Source organism: Pelophylax lessonae (genome assembly GCF_965119305.1).
Source record: "Pelophylax lessonae genome assembly, chromosome: 12".
In the NCBI taxonomy this organism is placed as follows: domain Eukaryota; kingdom Metazoa; phylum Chordata; class Amphibia; order Anura; family Ranidae; genus Pelophylax; species Pelophylax lessonae.
In genome coordinates, this window is record NC_138779.1 from 4,800,856 (window position 1) to 4,824,067 (window position 23,212).

Consider the following 23,212-nt stretch of genomic DNA (forward strand, 5'->3'; position numbering starts at 1 on the left):
ATACACCACATCCACAGGCCTTCCTTTATCCAGATGCACCACATCCACAGGCCTTCCTTTATCCAGATACACCACATCCACAGGCCTTCCTTTATCCAGATACACCACATCCACAGGCCTTCCTTTATCCAGATACACCACATCCACAGGCCTTCCTTTATCCAGATACATCACATCCACAGGCTTTCCTTTATCCAGATACACCACATCCACAGGCTTTCCTTTATCCAGATACCCCAAATCCACAGGCCTTCCTTTATCCAGATACACCACATCCACAGGCCTTCCTTTATCCAGATACACCACATCCACAGGCTTTCCTTTATCCAGATACACCACATCCACAGGCTTTCCTTTATCCAGATACCCCAAATCCACAGGCCTTCCTTTATCCAGATACACCACATCCACAGGCCTTCCTTTATCCAGATACATCACATCCACAGGCCTTCCTTTATCCAGATACATCACATCCACAAGCCTTCCTTTATCCAGATACCCCAAATCCACAGGCCTTCCTTTATCCAGATACACCACATCCACAGGCCTTCCTTTATCCAGATACATCACATCCACAGGCCTTCCTTTATCCAGATACATCACATCCACAGGCCTTCCTTTATCCAGATACCCCACATCCACATGCCTTCCTTTATCCAGATACATCACATCCACAAGCCTTCCTTTATCCAGATACCCCACATCCACATGCCTTCCTTTATCCAGATACACCACATCCACAGGCCTTCCTTTATCCAGATACACCACATCCACAGGCCTTCCTTTATCCAGATACATCACATCCACAGGCCTTCCTTTATCTAGATATACCACATCCACAGACCTTCCTTTATCCAGATACACCACATCCACAGGCCTTCCTTTATCCAGATGCACCACATACACAGGCCTTCCTTTATCCAGATACATCACATCCACAGGCCTTCCTTTATCCAGATACCCCACATCCACATGCCTTCCTTTATCCAGATACATCACATCCACAAGCCTTCCTTTATCCAGATACCCCACATCCACATGCCTTCCTTTATCCAGATACACCACATCCACAGGCCTTCCTTTATCCAGATACACCACATCCACAGGCCTTCCTTTATCCAGATACATCACATCCACAGGCCTTCCTTTATCTAGATATACCACATCCACAGACCTTCCTTTATCCAGATACATCACATCCACAGGCCTTCCTTTATCCAGATGGCAACTCACTTCTTCATAGAAGGTTAATAGATTGGCCAGGCAAGAACAATTCTTCATAAATCCATGCTGATTACTACTAATGATACCGTTTTCATTACTAAAGTCTTGTATGTGGTCCCTTATCATCCCCTCCAATATCTTGCAGACAACTGATGTTAGGCTGACCGGCCTATAGTTCCCAGGGATATATCTCCGCCCTTTTTTAAATATTGGTACCACGTTGGCTTTTTTATTTGACGCAATTGAAGGCTTTTTTACACATGATTACGTAGGTATCACATAATTATTACTATTGTACTTTTCTGGTAACAAGGGGCGTAACATAGGTAGGCTAATTCTAATCAGGACTCAAAAGAATGCAAACATGTAATGAAAACATTATTAGTGCCTGTGCATGATGAGTGCAGTGTGCAATACATACAAAATACATTAATATACAGGATGTACGAACTTCCTTTAATTATATATATAGAAAAACATTTGTGATCCATATGGCCATGATCTATAATTGCGTAAAATAAAAAGAGAAAAAAAAAGAGAGGAAAAAAATTGACCTTTGAGGCTGCAAAGGAGGTGTAATCAAATTTGTATAAAATATATACTTTTTATTCAATCCAAGAAAAAGTTAAAAAATAATTTACATAAAGACAAACCAAATACAAAGTTAAAAAATATTCCTATTGGGAAAATTAATGAATGCAAGAGGTCCTAATGTGTAGTGCAGGTCTTCAAAGCCAACGCATTTCGCCACAAGCTTCTTCAGGGCTATACAGACCATACATTACTTATCTAAATAACTGCACATGCAAGGAAAAACCCTTTCTGGGGCAGGCGCCGGGACCATATAAGAGAGTGACCATATTATGGAGCCTAGGGAGGGAAAACAAACTGACGGAAAGGCAAGATTGCACAGCTTGTCGTCTATGGGGCAAGTTACTAATAACAGGTTGTGTATAGGCAATCAAATTTGACTGCACTATGGAGCCTAGAAGTCACTTAGAAGAACATAAAACCTTCAGCCATTACATTAATCCCAGACTCACCAGAAGATATCCAAAAAAGTATTCCCAGCACTCAGCAGGCATAGTATATCCACTCAGTCGCTCCCTTTACATTATAGAATTACTTCCATTCACATTCACTTTGTACCACAGGCGTAACTAGAACCTTCAGGGCCCTGGTGCAAGAAACCATGAAGGGCCCCCCGGACCCCTGGCCGGGGCCCTTCCCTTCAAGCCTGGGCTCTTCCCACTGATCCTGGGGCCCTTTACTCTTGTTGCGGGGCCCTTTATTACGGTCCCGCAGCGGGACCCTTTCACAAGTTCTGCAGTGGGGCCCCTTCCTGCCATCTTGAGGCCTCCCCACGGTGGTGGAATGCCAGGGCCCGATCGCAAGTGTGACCTTTGCAATCCTGGAAGTTCTCCCACTGGTGTCAGTAGTTTTTATTTTTTTGGTAATTTAATTGTATTATTTTTTATCATTTTATTTTATTTTTTTTACAATGTCACTGACTATGACTCTGTCCATTCAGAAATGGAAGGAGCTGGTAAATTACATATTTACTGACCCCTTCCTGGTTCTCTATTGTGACACATACCCTGTGCAGCCAGCAGGAGAGGGGAGGGAGCACAGTGGGGGGGGGGGCAGCACAGTAGGGGGGGGGGCAGGGGAGCACACAGGGGCCCAGAGACAGCAGAACACAAGTGAACTGGATAGGAGGAGTGGGGGGGGCAGCACAGTAGGGGGGGGGGGCAGGGGAGCACACAGGGGCCCAGAGACAGTAGAACACAAGTGAACTGGATAGGAGGAGAGGGGAGGGGAGGGAGTACAGTGGGAGGGGGGGGACCAGGGGAGCACACAGGGGCCCAGAGACAGCAGAACACAAGTGAACTGGATAGGAGGAGTGGCGGGGGCAGCATACAGAGGAACCAATCTCCTCCATTTTCCTCCTGCAGCTACAGGAGGAAAAAGGAGGACAGTGATTTCTCTCCATGCTGCCCCCGCCGCCCCTCCTATCCAGGTGTACAGGGGAGCCGCACAGGCCCTGGAGCATGGGGCCCGGTTGCAATTGCAACCCCTGCAACCCCCGTAGTTACACCCCTGCTTTGCACATGGACACAGAGAAAGAAACCGCTATCTCTTCAGAAAAGCACAAAGTAGAAATCTGCAGCAAAGTTTGTTACGAAACCCTGCAATGTACATGGATCACCCGGGGGGTGGGGGGGGGAGGTTTTGGGGGGGTTCTCAATAAAAGTGGAGTTACTCTTTAAATTCTCTGTACAAAACGGATGACAGGGCAAGACTAGAAAAGCAGAGCACAGATCCTCCAGAGTAATTGTTTCCATTTATACGGCTCAATGCAAAACGAAATATTACCGGAGAAGATGCAGCATATTCATTTCAGGAATGAAACGCCAGAATAACACATAACTACCGCCTATAATGAACAGCACCGCTGCTTTATCACCAATTATGCCGACATTGATGGTACCCCCGACAGGCCGTCAGTCGAAGGACTTGTCCAAAACGTAATTTAGGATTTTCCCGGGTGAAGTTGTTCCGTTTTTATTTTTATAAGATACTTTGTCTCTGTCATCTGTCCAGAAAATTGCAAATAAGGAAAAAACAAATGTTCATTTAATTCCACGTATATTCTTATGTTGGGTTTTGTGATGGAGTTTTATGTATAATGATGACAGTGCTGTAAGCCAAAGCTGATGAGTTGTTGGTCTAGGGCCGTGTGTTGACCTGTATCGTTGCCTTACTGCCTTCTATAATTTTTTCTTAAATGTTTTATTTAGATTCCATCGGCATCAGTTCTGTCAAATACATCCTACATGCGGATGATACGCTGGGCCTCCTGGAACCCCTTTCTAAGTGCAGAGACAACAGAAGTGACCGTACCTCTCCAAGGCGGACCACCAGTCAATCCCAGTAATAATCTCGTCTACAAGATCCCCTCAACCAACATGAGCTCTGATGAGGTAACATTATTGTTTTATACAAAATTATTGCTGGTATTCTACAACAGATTATACTTTGTTTTAATAAAGAGAGCCAATCAGGAAAGGGTAGAGTGCGAGGAGGTAAAAAAAAACCATCGGTGATCCAAAATGGCACAGGCGCCCGGTGTGGGGTGTCTGGGAATGGGTTCGAGTCATCAAGTTGGAGGAACATCAAACAGCTTTATTTTGGTGAGATTCAACTTGTTCATCCAACTTGATGATTCCGACCCATTTGTAGACACCCCACACCGGGCGCCTGCGCCATTTGGATCACCGCCTGTTTTTTTTTTATCTCCTAACATATCTGAATTAAAATTTACGGAGGACGGATCAGTAGAAGTCTGAATCGCATGTTTGTCCGAAGATCCTTCACATCACAGCCCCCCCTCATATCAGAATGCCGTCCTTACATTAGTGTCCTCAGTCCATCCTGCATATTACTATCACCACCTTTACATCACAGCCTCCCCCCCCCCTTCACAGCAGTGTCCTCAGCCCCCCTCTTCACATTAAAGCCCCCTTTCATCCACAGCAGTGTCCTCTGCCCCCTTCATAACACCCCCCCCAACAGCACTGCCCACCTTCACCCCCCACAGTGGTGCTTTCTGCCCCTTCAAATCCTCCCCCCAGTAATGATCTCTGCCCTTTTACACACCCCCAACAATAGTGCATTCTGTCCCCTTCACATAACCCCTCCCCCCCACAGTAGTGCTCTCTGCCCCCTTCATAACACCCCCCCCCCCAACAGCACTGCCCACCTTCACCCCCCCCCCACAGTGGTGCTTTCTGTCCCTTCACATCCTCCCCCCCAGTAATGCTCTCTGCCCTTTTACACCCCCCCCCAACAGTAGTGCGTTCCGTCCCCTTTACATAAGCCCTCCCCCCACAGTAGTGCTCTTTGCCCCTTTACACCCTCTTCCCCACAGCAGTGCTTTCTGTCCCCTTAACATTACCCTCCCTCCGACAGTAGTGTTCTCTGCCCCCTTACCCCTCCCTACAGTAGTGCATTCTGCCCCTTCACCCCCCCCCCCCAGCAATGTTCTCTGCCCCTTTACACGCCCCTAACTGTAGTGCGTTCCACCCCCTTCACATAACCCCTCCCACCCACAGTAGTGCTCTCTGCCCCTTTACACCCTCTTCCCCCAGTAGTGCTTTCTGCCCCGTTAACATCGACCCCCCCCAACAGTAGTGCTCTCTGCCCCCTTAACCCCCCCCCCCCACAACAGTAGTGCACTCTGTCCTCTTTACATTACCCCCCCCCCCCCTCCAGCACTGCCCACCTTCAACCCCCCACAGTAGTGCTTTCTGCCCCCTTCACCCCCCTCCCCAGTAGTGCTCTCTACCCCTTGACGCCCCCCCCCCCCCTCAACAGTACTGCATTCTGTCCCTGTTACATTACCCCCCCCCCACAGTAGTGTTTTTTGCCCCTTTACACCCTCTTCCCCACAGCAGTGCTTTCTGTCCCCTTAACATTACCCCCCCCCTCCAACAGTAGTGCTCTCTGCCCCTTTACACCCCCCAATAGTAGTGCATTCTGCCCTCTTTGCATTACCCCCCCCAAGCACTGCCCACCTTCACCCCCCCCCCCACAGTAGAGCTCTTTGTACATATACATCAAATATCCCACACTCCCCCATTCTTCAGAGGTAGAGCGGGTGGAAGGACAGGTGGAAGGCAAGAGACACAATATCAAATGGTGGGCGGGAGCTGCTGAAGTTAACTTTGCATATTAAAAAATTTGGAGATTGGTTGCTAGGACTTTTCTGTGTCCTAACAACCAGTCACCTGCTACTTAATCTGGAAAGTTTTCTCAGGCAGCTCCTGCCCTCTATCAAGTGCTACTGTGCCTCTCGCTCTCCATCTGTCTTGCCTCCCGCTCTCCGCTCTACTGTGATAATGACTGTGGTGGAGGCTGGGAGAAAGAAGTGGCTCATAAATGCTTCTAGATGGAACTGTGGCCCATTCTGTTTCTGGATGGCGGTTCGCCATTTAGTAATGCCTGCCCTACCAGTTCAATACCTACATGAGAGCCCCTAGGATCCGGGATTGGGATCCCTATGACTTCTAAAGCGACCTTCTTCACTCTGCGGGGAGATGGGGCTTTTTGTCTCCACCTGCATCTTATGGAAGTTCCACCCATCTGAGTCACCACAACCTAACCAATTGTAAGTAATTTTTTTACTTTTCCTCTAAATATTATGGAAAACTCGGGCCTCTCTATGGGTCTTCAACCATTTTTTTCAGGCCTAACCCTTTGGACCTTTTTGAGGACCACCACCACCTGAATTCCAATCAGGAAAGTAGAAATGTGAATCTCCACTCTTAGACCTCAGACACACATGCGGCAGATAGGCAGTTGATGCACATTTTGATCTCCCTGACCTCCTACCGGCCTGTTATTATCTTGGCCAATGGATGTGTCTGTATAGCTTGTCGCTTCTCAGTGCAGCACATTTTATACAGCATGTTGAGGTTGGTTGGTGGTGCCACTTGCCATCCGTGCCCCGTTCAAGTCACTGGGACGTGCCTTAGATGCAGTTGTGGTGTGGTCCAATGGGGTTTCAGTGAAATATCCACCTTAGGGATAAAAAATAAAAAAAAGTGTTCAGAAGGCGACATATCACTTCCTGAATGCCTGTTCACTAGCTCTAAACTGCCTCTGAAAAGTGAACCGCTTGCCATATCTTGCCACCTTGCCTCATATGTGGATGAGACCTTAAAGTGAACCCAAGCCTTGCCCGTGCAGGTCAAAGCCCCAGGTTCAATATAATGAGCTCTTTTATTACTTGAAGTTTGCACTCTGCTCTCTCCTTCACCCTATATGACAGCACTGAGTACATACGTAAAAGGTACTCACCGTCACTGCAAGTGAAAGACAGATACTGAATGGTTTGGATTGCTTCTAGTGGGACAGTAATATTTGTCAGCAATATCTCTCAGGGAATATGAAGATTTAATACCACTTTACACTGTGAGACCTATAGCCTGTTGCCATTAAGTCTGACTCCTAAATAATCATAGCAATACATAGATGTGTATTCCATGTACTTCAATGTAGGAGACGGACAGACTGTCATTGGCAGTCTTGTCCTATTGTCTATCTATTGAAGTGGAATGTGGATTGTGTTAAGTCTGCCTGTCCCATTGTTAAATGTTAATGAGCCCACATTGTTCTGTCCAGGTGGCTAGATAATTCAGGTTAATTCTGCTGTATACAATTTCATCTGCATATTATAATGTAATCAGGCAACCCCTGACCTTTGTGTGGTAATATGATCAGGATGGGGAGGTCCATGCTGTATATAAATTCTGTGTGCCTGTTCAATAAAGAGTGATTCCAGTAAAAGCTAAGTTGTTGGCTAGCTTTGTATGAGGGCGGCTGGGAAAATCTGGTATATATGTTCTTGACTGCAAGGAAGCTGTATACTGACAGAAGACCACAAACACAGTGTGGGTTGGCAGTTTCCGTTACAATATAAGTAGCCTATTGCCAAATGCCAGTCCTGTCTTGGGAGGAAGGGGAGTCACGGGTATTTTTCTTTTCTGCCGGTGCATGAATGGAGTGGTGGGCAAAGCAAAGCCGTTAATGTGTTGCTGGTGGAGCAGCCACTAAAATGCACCTGATGTTTTCTTTACCCTGCATGGGCAAAGCACATTAAGGCTTATAGTAAGCCTATCTGGAATGGCTATTTGTACTGTTATTTACTTGTATTCGTTTGCACTTGTGGTTGGGGAAAGAAGGGGGGGGGGGGGCGGGTTGTAAAAACGCGTGGTGGAGCTGTGTTTTTACCAACCCTCAACTGCTCCCCCCTAAGCTGCATGGGCAGCAGAGAGGGTGTACATATGCCACAGCCCCGATGCAGTAAAAATGATCCCCTGCTGTCACTGAACACCACCCATTTAACTGAATCAAGGCGCCCCACAATGCCCTCTGAAGGGCTATAAAATGCAGATTGCTCTTCAGAGACTAACACTAGCCCTTAGTGTACATATTGTAGTAACCTGCCTTTTCCTGACCGTTCTCTTTGTCCAATCAGGTGCAGCAAATGGAAGGTGGGACATTGTTCTTAAACTTTAGTTTACGGTCGGACCGTCAGCTTGATGACCATGAGTTCACCCAAGAGCTGGTCCAGTCCAAGAAGAAAGTTAATCTGGGGGACGGTAAGTTGAATTTTCTTTTTATATATATATGTTTATCCAGACACATGGCTAAATACACAGATAACATACATCTATTAGGGCTGTTTTACTTGCCTAAGTTATTGTACTTCTGTCCATCCAGTTCTGAGATTTACCAAGCTCTGCTACACAGCACAGCCTTGTCTGGCAGGACAGGAGATCTGCGTTTTCTATACGGCAGTTACGTAACACTTTCAGGTCTTGTCCCGCCCCCAGTCTGTGACAGGACAGTGAATGGAGAAGCAGCAGGCTGATGAGCTCTCTCCTTTGCTCTGCTCTCTCCTCTTATCAGCATGAGGGAAATCGGCTCTTTAAGCTGCTTCTCCATCTTCCAGTCTGAGCTCTGTTGTATAGGGGTCACAAGAGGTTGATAGCAAGTCAAATTCAGGAACTTACACTGCTTGCATTTAAAAAAAAAATATTTGAAGCTGAATTACAGGAATTTAGCTACCCTGTTAAAAAGTGAAGGCACACTCTGAGTTAAGACCAAGGAGCTGCATGACCTCTATCGGGCTTAGCTCTATTATTTACATCTGATAGGTTTATTGCTCTGGTTCAGAGACACTCCCGGGATCTGAGAGGAGAAAAACACAGAGCAGCTATGCCCATTCCTCCCCTCTGCTGCCCATTCACAGAAGCCTTTGTGTTTTGTGGATGTTCTCACATAATACAACGGCTTCTGTGATTGAGAAGGAGGAGGGGAGGGGCAGGCATAACAGCTGCAGCGACTCTCCTGGGTTTATCTTTATTATTTACATCTGACAGATATTGCTGTGCTGAGTGGTACCCTGGGGATCTGAGAGGAGAGAAACACACAGAGCTGCTATGCCTGCCCCTCCCCTCTGCTGTCCATTCACAGAAGCCTATGTATTTTGTGGATGTGCTCACATAATACAAAGGCTTCTGTGAATGGGCAGGTGGAGGGGAGGGACGTGCATAGCAGCTGCAACGACTCTCCTGTTCAAGATGCAGAGCTCAGAAGGATCAGAGTCACTCTGCTGGAACTACAGCGATAGCTGTCTTCTGAGTACTATAGTACTATAAAGCTGTCAGGTATAAATAGCAGAGTTAAGCCTAGAAGGTGTCATGCACTTCGCTGGACTTAAATCAAAGTGTGCCTTCTGAGAGGAGAGAGACACACAGAGCTTCTATGCCTGCCCCTCCCCTCTGCTGCCCATTCACAGAAGCCTTTGTATTTTGTAAATGTGCTCGCCTAATACAAAGGCTTCTGTGAATGGGCAGAAGTGGGTGTGGCAGGCATAGCAGCTACAGCGACTCTCCTGTTCAAGGTGCAGAGCTCAGAAGAATCAGCATCGCTCTCCTGGAACTATAGTGATAAGAGATGCACTGGAGGGCTCAAAGTCCAGGTAAGCCTCTCATAATGTACTAGTATGAGGTGATTAAAAAAAAAATGAAAGCAACAGTGTAAGAATAAAAAATGAATAAATAATAAAAAACATTTTTTACCCACTTAAGGATCGAAAAGTTTTACCCCCTTAATGACCAGGCCATTTTGTGCTTTTACGACACTGTGTTACTTTACCTGACAATTGCGCGGTCGTGCGGCGCTGTACCCAAATAAAATTAATGCCATTTTTTTCTCACAAACAGATCTTTCTTTTGGTGGTAATTGTTCACCTCTGCGGTTTTTATTTTTTGCGCTATAGACAAAAAAAGAACGACAATTGTGGAGAAAAAAAAAAACAATATTTTTTACTTTCTGCTATAAAACATTCCCAATAAAAATTTTTTTTTTTATTATCAATTTAGGCCAATTTGTATTCTGCTACATATTTTTGGTAAAAAAAAATCCCAATAAGTGTATATTGATTGGTTTGCACAAAAGTTATCGCGTCTACAAACTAGGGGAAAGATTTATGTCATTTTTATTTATTTATTACTAGTAATGGCGGCGATCAGTACATTTTTTAGCTGGACTGCGACATTGCGGCGGACAGATTGGACCCCTAACTGACGCTTTTGACACTTTTGGGGGGACCAGTGACATTACTACAGTTGTTCAAGTGCCTCGGCCCCCGTGCTCGCGTGCAAAGGCGAACGCATGCGTCGGTCCCACACGAAGGCATGCAAACAGTGATCGCCCCACACATGTGAGGTGTCATCATGCACGTCAGATCATGGGCAGTATTCTAGCAAGAGACCTTCTGTGTAAATCTAAAGTGGTAACCTGTAAAGACTTTTAAAGCATTGCCTTCGGAAAGTAAAATTCACATCGTTGGTCGCCATTGCATGGATGTGCGCAATTTAAATCAGCACTAGAACCCAGGTGAAGCTCCTCTTTAAGCTGACTTACTTTGGTGAGGCGAGTGACCTGTACCAGATCACCCCCAGCAAAGAAGAAAGAGAGAGAAGTCCAATTGTGCAAAAAAAAATCAGTAAGAGCGCCGCCCTAGTGGTCATATTCTGGTCACCAGTCCTCAGGAGGGATGTGTTGGAGCTGAAGAGAGTCCAGAGAAGGGCAACTAAACTAATTAGGGGATTGGAGGACCTTAATTATGAAGAGCGTCTACAATCGCTTGATTTATTCTCCCTGGAGAAGAGACGCCTGAGAGGGGACATGATAGCAATTTATAAATATCTCAATGGTGATCTCAGCATAGAAAAAAAGCTATTCAGTCGAAAGGATTGCATGAGGACTCGGGGGCATACAATGCGATTAGAGGAGAAGCGTTTTAACCTCAGGCAACGTGGGGTGTTCTTTACTGTTAGGGCTACAAGATTGTGGAATTCTCTACCACAAGAGGTGGTTTCTGCGGGAAGTATGGTGGCTTTCAAAAGACTCTTAGACTTACATCTCAAGGATCAGAACATTCAGGGGTATGAGAGATGATTACGGCCACACACACCTACACAGGGGGAACTGGATGGACTATTGTCTTTATTCAACCTCACCTACTATGTAACTATGTAACTATATTCCAGAATGGTTTTTAATGAAACTGGTGATATAATCCAATTCTACATATACCAGTATTATTAGCATCCTATGGAGTCCAGATAATTTTAAGCCCACAGAATACCTAAACACTGATGAAGGGAGAGCATCTGAATCCCCAAAACATGTTGGCTTTTTTTTTTTTTAATTGGGGAGTGCAGTTGTCTGACCCAGGTGAAGCTCCTCTTTAAGCTGACTTACTTTGGTGAGGCTGGTGACATGTACCAGATCACCCCCAGCAAAAACAGAGAAAGAGAAGGCCAATTGTGCAAAAAATCAGAGAGAGCGCCGCCCCAGTGGTCGTAATCCAGAATGGTTTTTAATTAAACTGGTGATATAATCCAATTCTACATATACCAGTATTATTAGTATGCAGTCCAGATAATTTTGAGCCCACAGAATACCTAAACTCTGATGAAGGGAGAGCATCTGAATCCCCAAAACATGTTGGCTTTTTTTTTTTAATTGGAGAGTGCGGTTGTCTGACCCAGATGAAGCTCCTCTTTAAGCTGACTTACTTTGGTGAGGCGGGTGACATGTACCAGATCACCCCCCAGCAAAAAGAAAGAGAGAGAGAGAAGTCCAATTGTACAACAAAATCAGTAAGAGCGCCGCCCCAGTGGTCATAATCCAGAATGTTTTTTAATTAAACTGGTGATATAATCCAATTCTACATATACCAGTATTATTATTATCCTATGGAGTCCAGATCATTTCGAGCCCACACAATATATAAACCCTGATGAAGGGAATGCATCTGAATCCCCAAAACATGTTGTCTTTTTTTTAATTGGAGAGTGCAGTGGTCTGACCCAGGTGAAGCTCCTCTTTAAGCTGACTTACTTTGGTGAGGCGGTTGACATGTACCAGATGCCACCCCCCCCAGCAAAAAGAAAGATAGTAGAAGTCCATTTGTGCAAAAAATCTGTAAGAGCGCCGCCCCAGTGGTCATATTCCAGAATGGTTTTTAATTAAACTGGTGATATAATCCGATTCTACATATACCAGTATTATTATTATCCAATGGAGTCCAGATAATTTTGAGCCCACAGAATACCTAAACTCTGATGAAGGGAGTGCATCTGAATCCCCAAAACATGTTGGCTTTTCCACCACATGGAACCGAATGGTATGGCTCGCTTAAACAGTACCACCTCGGTTGTGGTTCCAAGAGGGCTGTAACGGTACCATATCCCACAATCCTTTGCATGCAGCCTTGACTGTTTGTCACTACTAGCCACTGATTGGTCAGAGAATTGTTGTTATCCCACCCACTTACTACTTTAGTGGAAAAGCAAACCGTACCGAAACGTTCCAACACCGTACCATGCGGTACCATGCAGTGGAAAACCAAACCGAGCCAAGCAGGGCCGAACCGGTACTGGCAGTGGAAAAGTGCCATTAGGTCACGTAGCAAAGTGCCCCCCCCCCTTCCTTCTCGAGGCAAAAAGCAAGAGGACTGTACAAGCAGTAAAAAACGATTGTTCTAGATAAAAACTGAGAAGAGAATTTTCCATTCTTCAGTTTGGAATTCCACCGTTTCTCCATCCGTTACCAGCCTCTTCCTTCCTCCAGACAGGAGTTAATGGAGAGAGTTTAGAAGTTTGATAGGGACATTATTGAACAGATGGCGCTCCTTCATTTTAGACTGACCCGCGGTTCCCGTGTGCATTTGTCTAATTGATATGTCATGTCAGCTGGTGTATAGACAATTTATTGCTCTTGTAGCTTTTCTGGAAACTTGTGAAAGTCAAATGCTACAGCAACTCATAAGAGCATCTTCACGGTATTATAGTTCTATAAAGGATAAGTATATGTTGGTAAAAATAAAAAATGCAACGCCTGCAAAAGGCTGCCTACTATAAATATAAATGAGCCTCCGTCCCGGCAGAAAATCCTCTTCCCAACGCCCTCCCAGTACAGGGTCTCTGCTGTATACAGAATACATCCTCTTGATAGGGGGGCAGGGAGATAAAGTTGGGGGGGGGGATGGGAGGCTTGCTGTTATTAATGGTCTGACCTAAGATTAAAGTGGAACTCTGGGCATGATAAAAAATTACATTTTTCTTTCGTTCATTGACAAACACAGCTTCTGATCTTCTTAACCATTGGGTTATACTGCCCCCTACAGGATTAGGACACTAGGCAGAAAAAAAGTTTGGCTACCCCTGTGGGCATTCCCAGGGGGTATACTCCCTCTCTCTGCTATAGGTACTCAGTTTTTTCTACCTAGTCAGGAGTAAGGACCTCATTCCTTGCTGGGATCTCTGGTACTGGCACATTTTTTCTATTTTTTCCTGTGAGATCTACAATCAACTGCTGGACTGGGGGACGGGCTGGATAATCTAGATCCAGTGGTCATCCCAGTCTGGTCACGACATAGCCCCACCGGACGGGGGCTGGCCTGCGAGTTAAACACCTCGCGAGGTCGCATACGACCCAAGTAGCAGCGTTCCTCCTGGCTGATAGCCCCCCATTTCGATGGCGAGGGGTTCTGTCTGGAGCAGTGCCCGTCTGGTTCCTGGTATGGTGAATAGCTGTCCCCCCTCTCCCCTGGAGGGTTTTAGGGTGGACGTGGGCCCCTCCATGGGATGGTCAGACCCCTGGGCTCCCCTCCTTCCCGTTAGGCACCCCCCTCTTTGGTCTGGGGGTCCCTGTGGGCCATATCGTCCCAATCTACCACCCCCTCCCCTCTTTTACTGTTCCTGGGGCTGTGGGGTGGCCTGGTCCACCGCCTGGGGGGCAGGGTACTGTGCTGGTGATGGGGGTGGGGGGGGGGGGTGCGCCGCCGGCGACCGGGCAATCGGCTGTGGGCGGGAGGGGAGATAGTACCTGGTGGAGACTCCTGCCAGGGCCCCCCCCTTCCTGCTTGTGCCATTTGCTGAGGCCTAGGAATCCTTCCTGGTGCCGCGCGGGGTCGCCATTTTCTTGTAGCCTGTCTGCTCAATGCATGGTGGCCATGTTTATGTAGCCCGGCGGCCATTTTGCAGTGATTTGCCATTGAAAATAGTGGCGGCCATGACAGTGGAGCCTTCTGGGCGGCAATTTTGGCATTTGGAGCCCCTCTTCATCCCCTGGTGTTGACTCCTGGATCATTTCATTTTCCTGATCGCCACACATGCAGCACAGATTCTCCTGGTGGCTGCGGTGCCTGGTTTTTGCGGGGTGGTGAGTCTGACGGGGCCCCCCCCCCTCTCTGCTGAGGATCGATTTGGTGCTCTGTTACTGGCGACAGGGTGGTGCTGCCGGAGCGGTGGGGGTGTCCCTTAGCAGTGTTTTACACTTTTTTGTGGGGTCCCCCTTGGTTACTCATGGAGTCTTTGGAGCACATCTCCCCACCTGATCCCCGCTCTGAGGCTGCTGGGTCTTCTGGGTCCCATCCATCCATCGATGCACTGACTGTGGTTCTAGAGTCCTTTGTGTCCCGGGTGGAGGTGGTTTTTGGGCAACAGGCTGGCAAAAATCGTCCCCCGCTTTCCCCTGCCTCATCTGTCTCATCAGATCCTGAACCCGATTCGGTCGCCGTGAACGTGGGTGACCCTGCTGGGTCTGCAACCACACACTCTGAAACCTCGGATAGTGAGGAGGATTCCTCCTCTTCTGCAACCACTTACGAGAAGGCGCTGGTGGACGATTGTAGTTGTGTGTGAGACCTTAACCGCTTTAAGACCAGAAGATTTTGCTACTTAATGACCAGGCCCTATTTTGCGATTCGGCACTGCTTTATTTTAACGGACAATCGCGCGAGCATTGTGTGATTTTTATTTTTTGCGCTATAAACAAAAAAATAGCGACAATTTCGAAAAAAAAAAACAATATTTTTCACATTCTGATATATAACATTCCCCAAAAAAAATTTAGAAATCAAAATTTTTTTAACATTTTAGGCCAATTTGTTTTCTGCCACATATTTTTGGTAAAAAAAATCCGCAATAAGCGTATTTTTATTGGTTTGCGCAAAAGTTATTGTGTTCACTAACTACGGGAAAGATATATGTCATTTTTATTGTTTTTTTTTTTCTTACTAGTAATGGTGGCGATCTGCGATTTTTTGCGGGACTGCAACATTTTGGCGGACAGGTCGGACCCCTAACTGACATTTTTGACACTTTTAGGGGTACCAGTGACATTACTACAGTAATCAGTGCTATAAATATGCACTGTTACTGTAGTAATGACATTGGCAGGGAAGGGGTTAATACTATTGGTGATCAAGGGGTCAAATGTAAGCTTAGGGGAGTGATTTTAACTGTGGGGGGGGTTGGTCTTGTGAGATGACCATAGAGACATGCGATCCTATATAGTAGGGTCACATGGTCTCTGTGATCATCTCGGGGAGAAGGACAGACGGCTGTGTTTACATCAGCCATCCGTCCTTCTCTGTCAGCGGGGGGAGATCGCGGGTGGCCGGCGGCCATCAGAGCCGCCTGTCACACACACTGGCTTCTCTGCTGACAAGCGGGGGCAGAAAACATGTACGGGACTTTGCCTGGGAGCCGACCTGCCGCCATAAATCTGCGGTGGCTGGTCGGCAAGTGGTTAATAATGGAGGACGCAGCTGCAGCTGCGACAGAAATGCAAGTTTCCTTTGGCACTCACAAACCATCCAGAGTGGAAAAAGTGTTCCCTTTCCCCTCTTATTTTGACAGAATTGTCACTAAAGAGTGGGGACAACAAAGCCTCCCCTTGGGGTCCCTAAGCGATACCCCTAAGAGGAGTCCCTTCTTAAGAAGTAGACTGTTCCACCGGTGGTGGACCCTCCGTTTTCCCGATTAAACAAGGCAACCATGATTCCAGTTGAAAAGTTCCCAGCCTTTTTAGGACCCGCCTGACAGGAAGGCGGAGGCTGTGACCTGCATTATGTACGCCTGGCTGGTTCGGCACTGAGACCGATATCACTATTGCCCTGGTGTTGCAGACTCTGACCGAATGGGCTAAACTTTTGTGCCGTGACCTCGAGGGGGAGATAGCTGCTTTTTTTGAGCTGGTGGACCAGATGTTACAGGGGCTGCAGTTTATTTGTAATGCCTCTTTGGATGCCGTTCCCCTAGTGGCTCCGCTCTCTGTTTCGGCAGTGGTCCTTCGGGAAATGTCTTTTGGCTCAAATGCTGGTCCAGACTTCTAAAAAGGCCTTGACTGATCTTTCCTTTCAAGGAGATCGCCTGTTTGGTGCTACCCTGGATGACATCATTAAAGGTCTTGCAGGGGGGAAGATTACCTTTCTTCCACAGGCTACTAAGGGCAAGGATTCTCGTCGTAGACGTGGGCCTCCTTCTCGGCTCATAAGACGGTTGTTTCGTCCCTCAGGGTCAAGTGACAAGGGATCGGAGCCCTTCGGGGCTTCCTCTTGAGGATCCAAGCGAACTTGGTTTGGCAAGTCAAGTGCAGTCTTCTCCAGACCCGCGGACAAGGCCCCTTCCGCATGAAGGTGCGCCCTCACCCGTATCTGGGGTGGGCGGACATCTTCGCTGGTTGCCAGACCTGTGGACTCCCCTGGTACAAGAACAAGAGGGTCTACGTGGTCATTCAGTCCGGCTACAAGATCGAATTTCGTTCCTTCCCTCCAGTAAGGTTCTTCCTTCCAATGTGTGACTCTCCCTGGTCCGCTTACATGCTCTTTTTGGGGCGGTGAAAGACCTTTTACTTTAAAGGGTGATGGTCCCCGTTCTGACTTCGGAAACTTTTTCAGGGGTTTTACTCAAACCTGTTTACAGTCCCCAGGAAGGAAGGTGAGTCCAATTCTGGACCTCAAGGCGCTGAACTGCTTTGTGCAGATGCAGGAGTTCAGAATGGAGTCCATTTCCACAGTGGTGGTTTCCCTGCATCAGGGGAATTTTCTTGCCTCCATCTACATCAAGGATGCTTACCTTCACATTCCAATATGTGTCGGTCTCCAGTGCTTCCTCCGCTTTGCTGTGGGAGAGGAGCATTATCAGTTTGTGGCGTTACCCTTTGGTCTCGCCTCTGCTCCTCTGGTTTTCACAAAAGTGTATTGATGATCCCCCCCCCATCGGAAACCCGCTGACACTGTACTCCCCTACGGCGACTGTCACAAAGCTCACTTCTCTGCATTCTCTCTCTCTATATGAATGTGAACTACTGGAAATCCTTTATGGATTAATAAGACACAAAACTTTCTCAGAAATCAAGCAAAAATCTCTGCTCACTTTTTGGTGTGGCTATAGGACAGGAAGTGAAGGGAAATCTCCCCAAGGGGACATGGATGGCAAAAACTAACAGGGGTCATAAATAGGGATGCATCGGTATCAGTGCCAATACCAAGCATTTGTGCAAGTATCGGTAACCATTCACTCATGCATCCCCAGACCATGACACTCCCACCACCATGCTTGACTGTAGGAAGACACACTTGTCTTTGTACTCCTCACCTGGTTGCCCCCACACACGCTTGACACCATCTGAACCAAATAAGTTTATCTTGGTCTCATCAGACCACAGGAGATGGTTCCAGTAATCCATGTCCTTAGTCTGCTTGTCTTCAGCAAACTGTTTGTGGGCTTTCTTGTGCATCATCTTTAGAAGAGGCTTCCTTCTGGGATGACAGCCATGCAGACCAATTTGATGCAGTGTGCGGCGTATGGTCTGAACACTGACAGGCTGACCCCCCACCCCTTCAACCTCTGCAGCAATGCTGGCAGCACTCATACGTCTATTTCCCAAAGACAACCTCTGGATATGACGCTGAGCACGTGCACTCAACTTCTTTGGGCGACCATGGCGAGGCCTGTTCTGAGTGCAACCTGTCCTGTTAAACTGCTGTATGGTCTTGACCACCGTGCTGCAGTTCAGTTTCAGGGTCTTGGCAATCTTCTTATAGCCTAGGCCATCTTTATGTAGAGAAACAATTCTTTTTATAGATCCTCAGAGAGTTCTTTGCCATGAGGTACCATGTTTAACTTCCAGTGACCAGTATGAGAGAATGAGAGCGATAACACCAAATTTAACACACCTGCTCCCCATTCACACCTGAGACCTTGTAACACTAATGAGTCACATGACACCTGGGAGGGAAAATGGCTAGTTGGGTCCAATATGGACATTGTCACTTAGGGGTGTACTCACTTTTGTTGCCAGCGGTTTAGACATTAATGGCTGTGTGTTGAGTTATTTTGAGGGGACAGTAAATTTACACTGTTATACAAGCTGTACACTCACTACTTTACATTGTAGCAAAGTGTCATTTCTTCAGTGTTGTCACATGAAAAGATAGAATAAAATATTTACAAAAAGGTGAGGGGTGTACTTACTTTTGTGAGATACTGTATGTCGCTGCCACTCCAAGAGGAAAGTAATCCCAAGAGATAAAATATCTCACCATTTTAAATCTTGCTTTGCATTCTGTTCAACATCCCGTGGCTCCCCGCCGACACCGATCGCTGCTAATGCCTGCTTCCTGATTTGCCCCTCCCGTCGCGCCACACGTAATAACGTCAGGGCGTGGCACAACGCCAAGGGGGACGTCACTCCCACTCCTCCAGATCTCCGCCCACGGGGAGGATGCATATGCAGTCCACTCCTGGGTAGGAGACATAACAAGACTGTCTCTGTTGCCACTAAGAACATATTATGAACGCGGCCCCAATGGTATAGAGCCATCTAGTGGACAAATAACAAAGGTAGCTCACTTATTATTATTTATCTGTCTAGATGTAGCAAAATATGTCCCCTGAAGAAACCAAATTAATGGTGAAACAGTTCGGGATTGCTACACTGCAATTTTCTATCGCAATGAATTCAATCGATGGATATTGAACATAGATTGGTTCTATGTTTTTAATATGTGGTCATTTATATGTGTTTTTTTAAAATATAGAAATAAAATTATTGAATTTTAATATGTTTTGACTAAGAGTTATTGGCACCTTAAAAATCCCAGCTCTCAGTTGCTCTGAGAGCGGTCCCATTTTGTATTTTTACTGCTACAGGGCGACAGCTGTGCGTTAAATCACGTGTGTATATATATATATATATATATATATATATATATATATATATATATGTAATCCTGCACTTCTGCCTGCAGGGGATGTGCGCAGAAGCCGATCTGCAGGTGCCTGGGCACTCAATGTCTCCCGACACCGGGCCGATTATCAGACAGAGACTCAGAATGGAGCTCTACCTATGTAAACAAGGTGGGGAAGGAATGGATTGTGTTCATGCAAAGCACATCTCTTAGTAAAAGGAGCACACAAACACTGGCTAGGCACACAGTTTGTTTGAAATCTATAATTTTATTAAAAATAAAACATGAAAAACTCCCATGTACATAAGTATTCACACCCTTTGCTAAATACTTTGGTGAAGCTCCTTTGGCACCAATTCCAGCCTCCAGTATTTCTGAGTATGATGCTACAAGCTTGGCACTCCTATTTTTGGGGAGTTTCTCCCATTCTTCTTTGCAGGACCTCTCAAGCTCCATCAGGTTGGATGGGGAGCGTCGGTGCACAGCCATTATCAGATCTCTCCAGAGATGTTCAATCGGGTTCAAGTCTGGGCTCTGGCTGGGTCACTCAAGGACATTCACAGAGTTGTCCCATAGCCACTCCTTTGTTATCTGGGCCGTGTGGTTAGGGTCGTTGTCCTGTTGGAAGATGAACCTTCGCCCCAGTCTGAGGTCCAGAGCGCTCTGGAGCAGGTTTTCATCAAGGATGTCTCTGTACATTGCTGCATTCATTTTTCCCTCCATCCTGACTAGTCTCCCAGTTCCTGACGCTAAAAACATCCCCACAGCATGATGCTGCCACCACCATGCTTCACTGTAGGGATGGTATTGGCCAGGTGATGAGCGGTTCCCGGTTTCCTCCAGACATGACACTTGCCATTCAGGCCAAAGAGTTCAATCTTTGTTTCATCAGAGCAGATCATTTTGTTTCCCGTGGTCTGAGAGTTCTTCAGGTGCCTTTTGGCAAACTCCAGGCAGGCTGTCATGTGACTTTTACTGAGGAGTGGCTTTTGTCTGGCCACTCCTCCATACAGGCCTGATTGGTGGAGTGCTGCAGAGATGGTTGTTCTTCTGGAAGTTTCTTGTCTCTCCACAGAGAAATGCTGGAGCTCTGTCAGAGTGACTATCGGGTTCTTGGTCACCTCCCTGACTAAGGCCCCCCTCCCCCGATCGCTCAGTTTGGCCGGGCGGCCCGCTCTAGGAAGAGTCCTGGTGGTTCCAAACTTCTCCCATTTACGGGGCGATGGAGGCTACTGTGCTCATTGCTGCAGAAATGTTTCTGTACCCTTCCCCCGATCTGTGCCTCCATACAATCCTGTCTCGGAGGTCTACAGACAATTCCTTGGTCTTCATGGCTTGGTTTGTGCTCTGACATGCACTGTTAACTATGGGACCTTATATAGACAGGTGTGTGCCTTTCCAAATTATGTCCAATCAACTGAATTTACCACAGGTGGACTCCAATCAAGCTGTAGAAACATCTCAAGGATGATCAGGATGCACCTGAGCTCAGTTTTCAGTTTCATGGCAAAGGGTGTGAATACTTATGTACATGTGATTTTTTTTTTCTCCTTTTCTTTTATAAATTGGCAAAGATTTCAAACAAACTTCTTTCATGTTGTCATCATGGGGGATTGTTTGTAGAATTTTGAGGAAAATAATGAATTTAATCCATTTTGGAATAAGGCTGTAACATAACACGATGTAGAAAAAGTGAAGCGCTGTGAATACTTTCCCGGTGCACTTTTCACTTCTAGACTTTTAGAAATGTTTTAAAATAAAATTGGAAAAAAAAACTCTTATAGTTTCCCTTTAACAAATCTTCTGTGCGATTATCGCATGGGCTGACCCCTCAGGAGCAGCAACGCATTCAGGCAACGAATCAAAGTGACCAAAACAGAAGAAAATAAAGCCAGTTCCAGTAAAATAGTTCGGAGAGAGATAATCGCAGGCTTGCAGACATAACACTGTGATGTGCTGATGTGAAATGGGAGTGCAGTGCTGCGGTTTGACCATTAGATGGCAGCACATGACAATAAAATCACAAACTGCAAAGGGGAAAAAAAAAATGACACAATTGGAAATAAGACCACCTAAAGCACAAGAAGTCTGGAGAGGAAAAATAACCCATGCATGATATTTCAAGAGGGAAATAAAACTGAAACAGGAACAAAAAGAAGGAATAAAAGAGAAACATAAATGTTAACATTCAACTGGGGGAAAAAAAAAATCAATGCGGCAAATGGGGTGGAAAAACCCCAAAAGTAAGAGATGTACACTATATTGTCAAAAGTATTGGGACGCCTGCCTTTACACACACATGGACTTTAATGGCATCCCAGTCTTAGTTCGTAGGGTTCAATATTGAGTTGACCAACCCTTTGCAGCTATAACAGCTTCAACTCTTCTGGGAAGGCTGTCCACAAGGTTTAGGAGTGTGTCTATGGGAATGTTTCACCATTCTTCCAGAAGCGCATTTGTGAGGTCAAGCACTGATGTTGGACGAGAAGGTCTGGCTCGCAGTCTCCACTCTAATTCATCCCAAAGGTGTTCTATCGGGTTGCGGTCAGGACTCTGTGCAGGCCAGTCAAGTTCCTCTACCCCAAACTCGCTCATCCATGTGTTTATGGACCTTGCTTTGTGCCCTGGTGCGCAGTCATGTTGGAACAGGAAAAAGCCTTTGTAATATGTGAACCCATTCACAAAATACAAAGGCTTCTGTGAATGGGCAGCAGAAGGGAAATGCTGGCATAGCTGCTCTGTGTGCTTCTTTCCTCTCAGATCTCAGAGTGTATCCTCCGGGACTGTCTCATATACACTATACTTTAATGGCATCCCAGTCTTAGTCCGTAGGGTTCAATATTGAGTTGGTCCACCCTTTGCAGCTTTAACAGCTTCATCTCTTCTGGAAAGACTGTCCACAAGGTTTGGGACCTCATCGGATTGAGGTCAGGACTCTGTGCAGGTCAGTCAAGTTCCTCCACCGTCGCTCATCCATCTCTTTATGGACCTTGCTTTGTGCACTGGTTCCAATTATTTGGCGGGGGGGGGGGGGGGGTTATGGTGTTTGGTTATTTTTCAGGGGTTGGGCTTGGCCCCTTAGTCCCAGTGAAGGGAACTTTTAAGGCGTCAGCATACCAAGACATTTAGGACAATTTCATGCTCCCAACTTTGTGGGAGGAGTTTGGGGATGGCGCCTTCCTGTTCCAACATAACTGCGCAACAGTGCACAAAGCAAGGTCCATAAAGATATGGATGAGTGATAGGTGGCACTAATGGGCACTGATAGGGGACACTGATGAGGCGACACTGGTGGGCACTAATTGGCAGCACTGGTGGGCACTGATTGGCAGGGCTAGAGGGCACTGATTGGCAGCACTGGTGCACACTGATTGGCAGCACTGTTGGGCACTAATTGGTAGCCTGTTAAGAAACTGCATATCCCACAATCCCCAAGCAAAATATGGCCTGGTCATAAAGGGGTTAAAACCTTCAAGAGGTCAAGTGGTTAATGCATGACCTCTGCCTGTAGTGTGAGAACAAACACCTCCTGTTAAAGTATATATCCCACAATCCCTGAGCAAAAAAATGGCCTGGTCATGAAGGGGGTACAAACTTCTGGAGGTTAAGTGGTTAATGCAAGAAGTATAAAACAGAAGAAATGGCAGTTGGTTATGGTATACGGTGCTTTAGCAAAACAAAATCTCATCCAATTGGGGTTACCGTCTACTTTAATACATCTGTCCCCGCATACGGGAATGGTTCTGGTTGAACAAACCAATCTGATGGGGACCTGTTAGGATTCAGAAGTTGTTTCACCTTGAACACGCTCTTCATACATGAAGTCTGCGGCGCGCTGACTGTTTTATGACTTGACGGTTGTCA

The 23,212-nt window shown here is 46.5% G+C and overlaps 1 protein-coding gene across 1 annotated transcript in view; it reads left to right on the top strand.

Moving 5' to 3' along the window:
• The window catches only part of LOC309568384 (nephrocystin-4-like), a 350,057-nt gene that overhangs the window by 160,294 nt on the left and 166,551 nt on the right, over positions 1-23,212 (top strand). The window contains exons 8-9 of the mRNA XM_082274044.1: positions 4,026-4,208; positions 8,267-8,390. Of these exons, the coding sequence (XP_082130170.1) occupies positions 4,026-4,208; positions 8,267-8,390 (307 nt within the window). The remainder of the gene's footprint in view (positions 1-4,025; positions 4,209-8,266; positions 8,391-23,212) is intronic.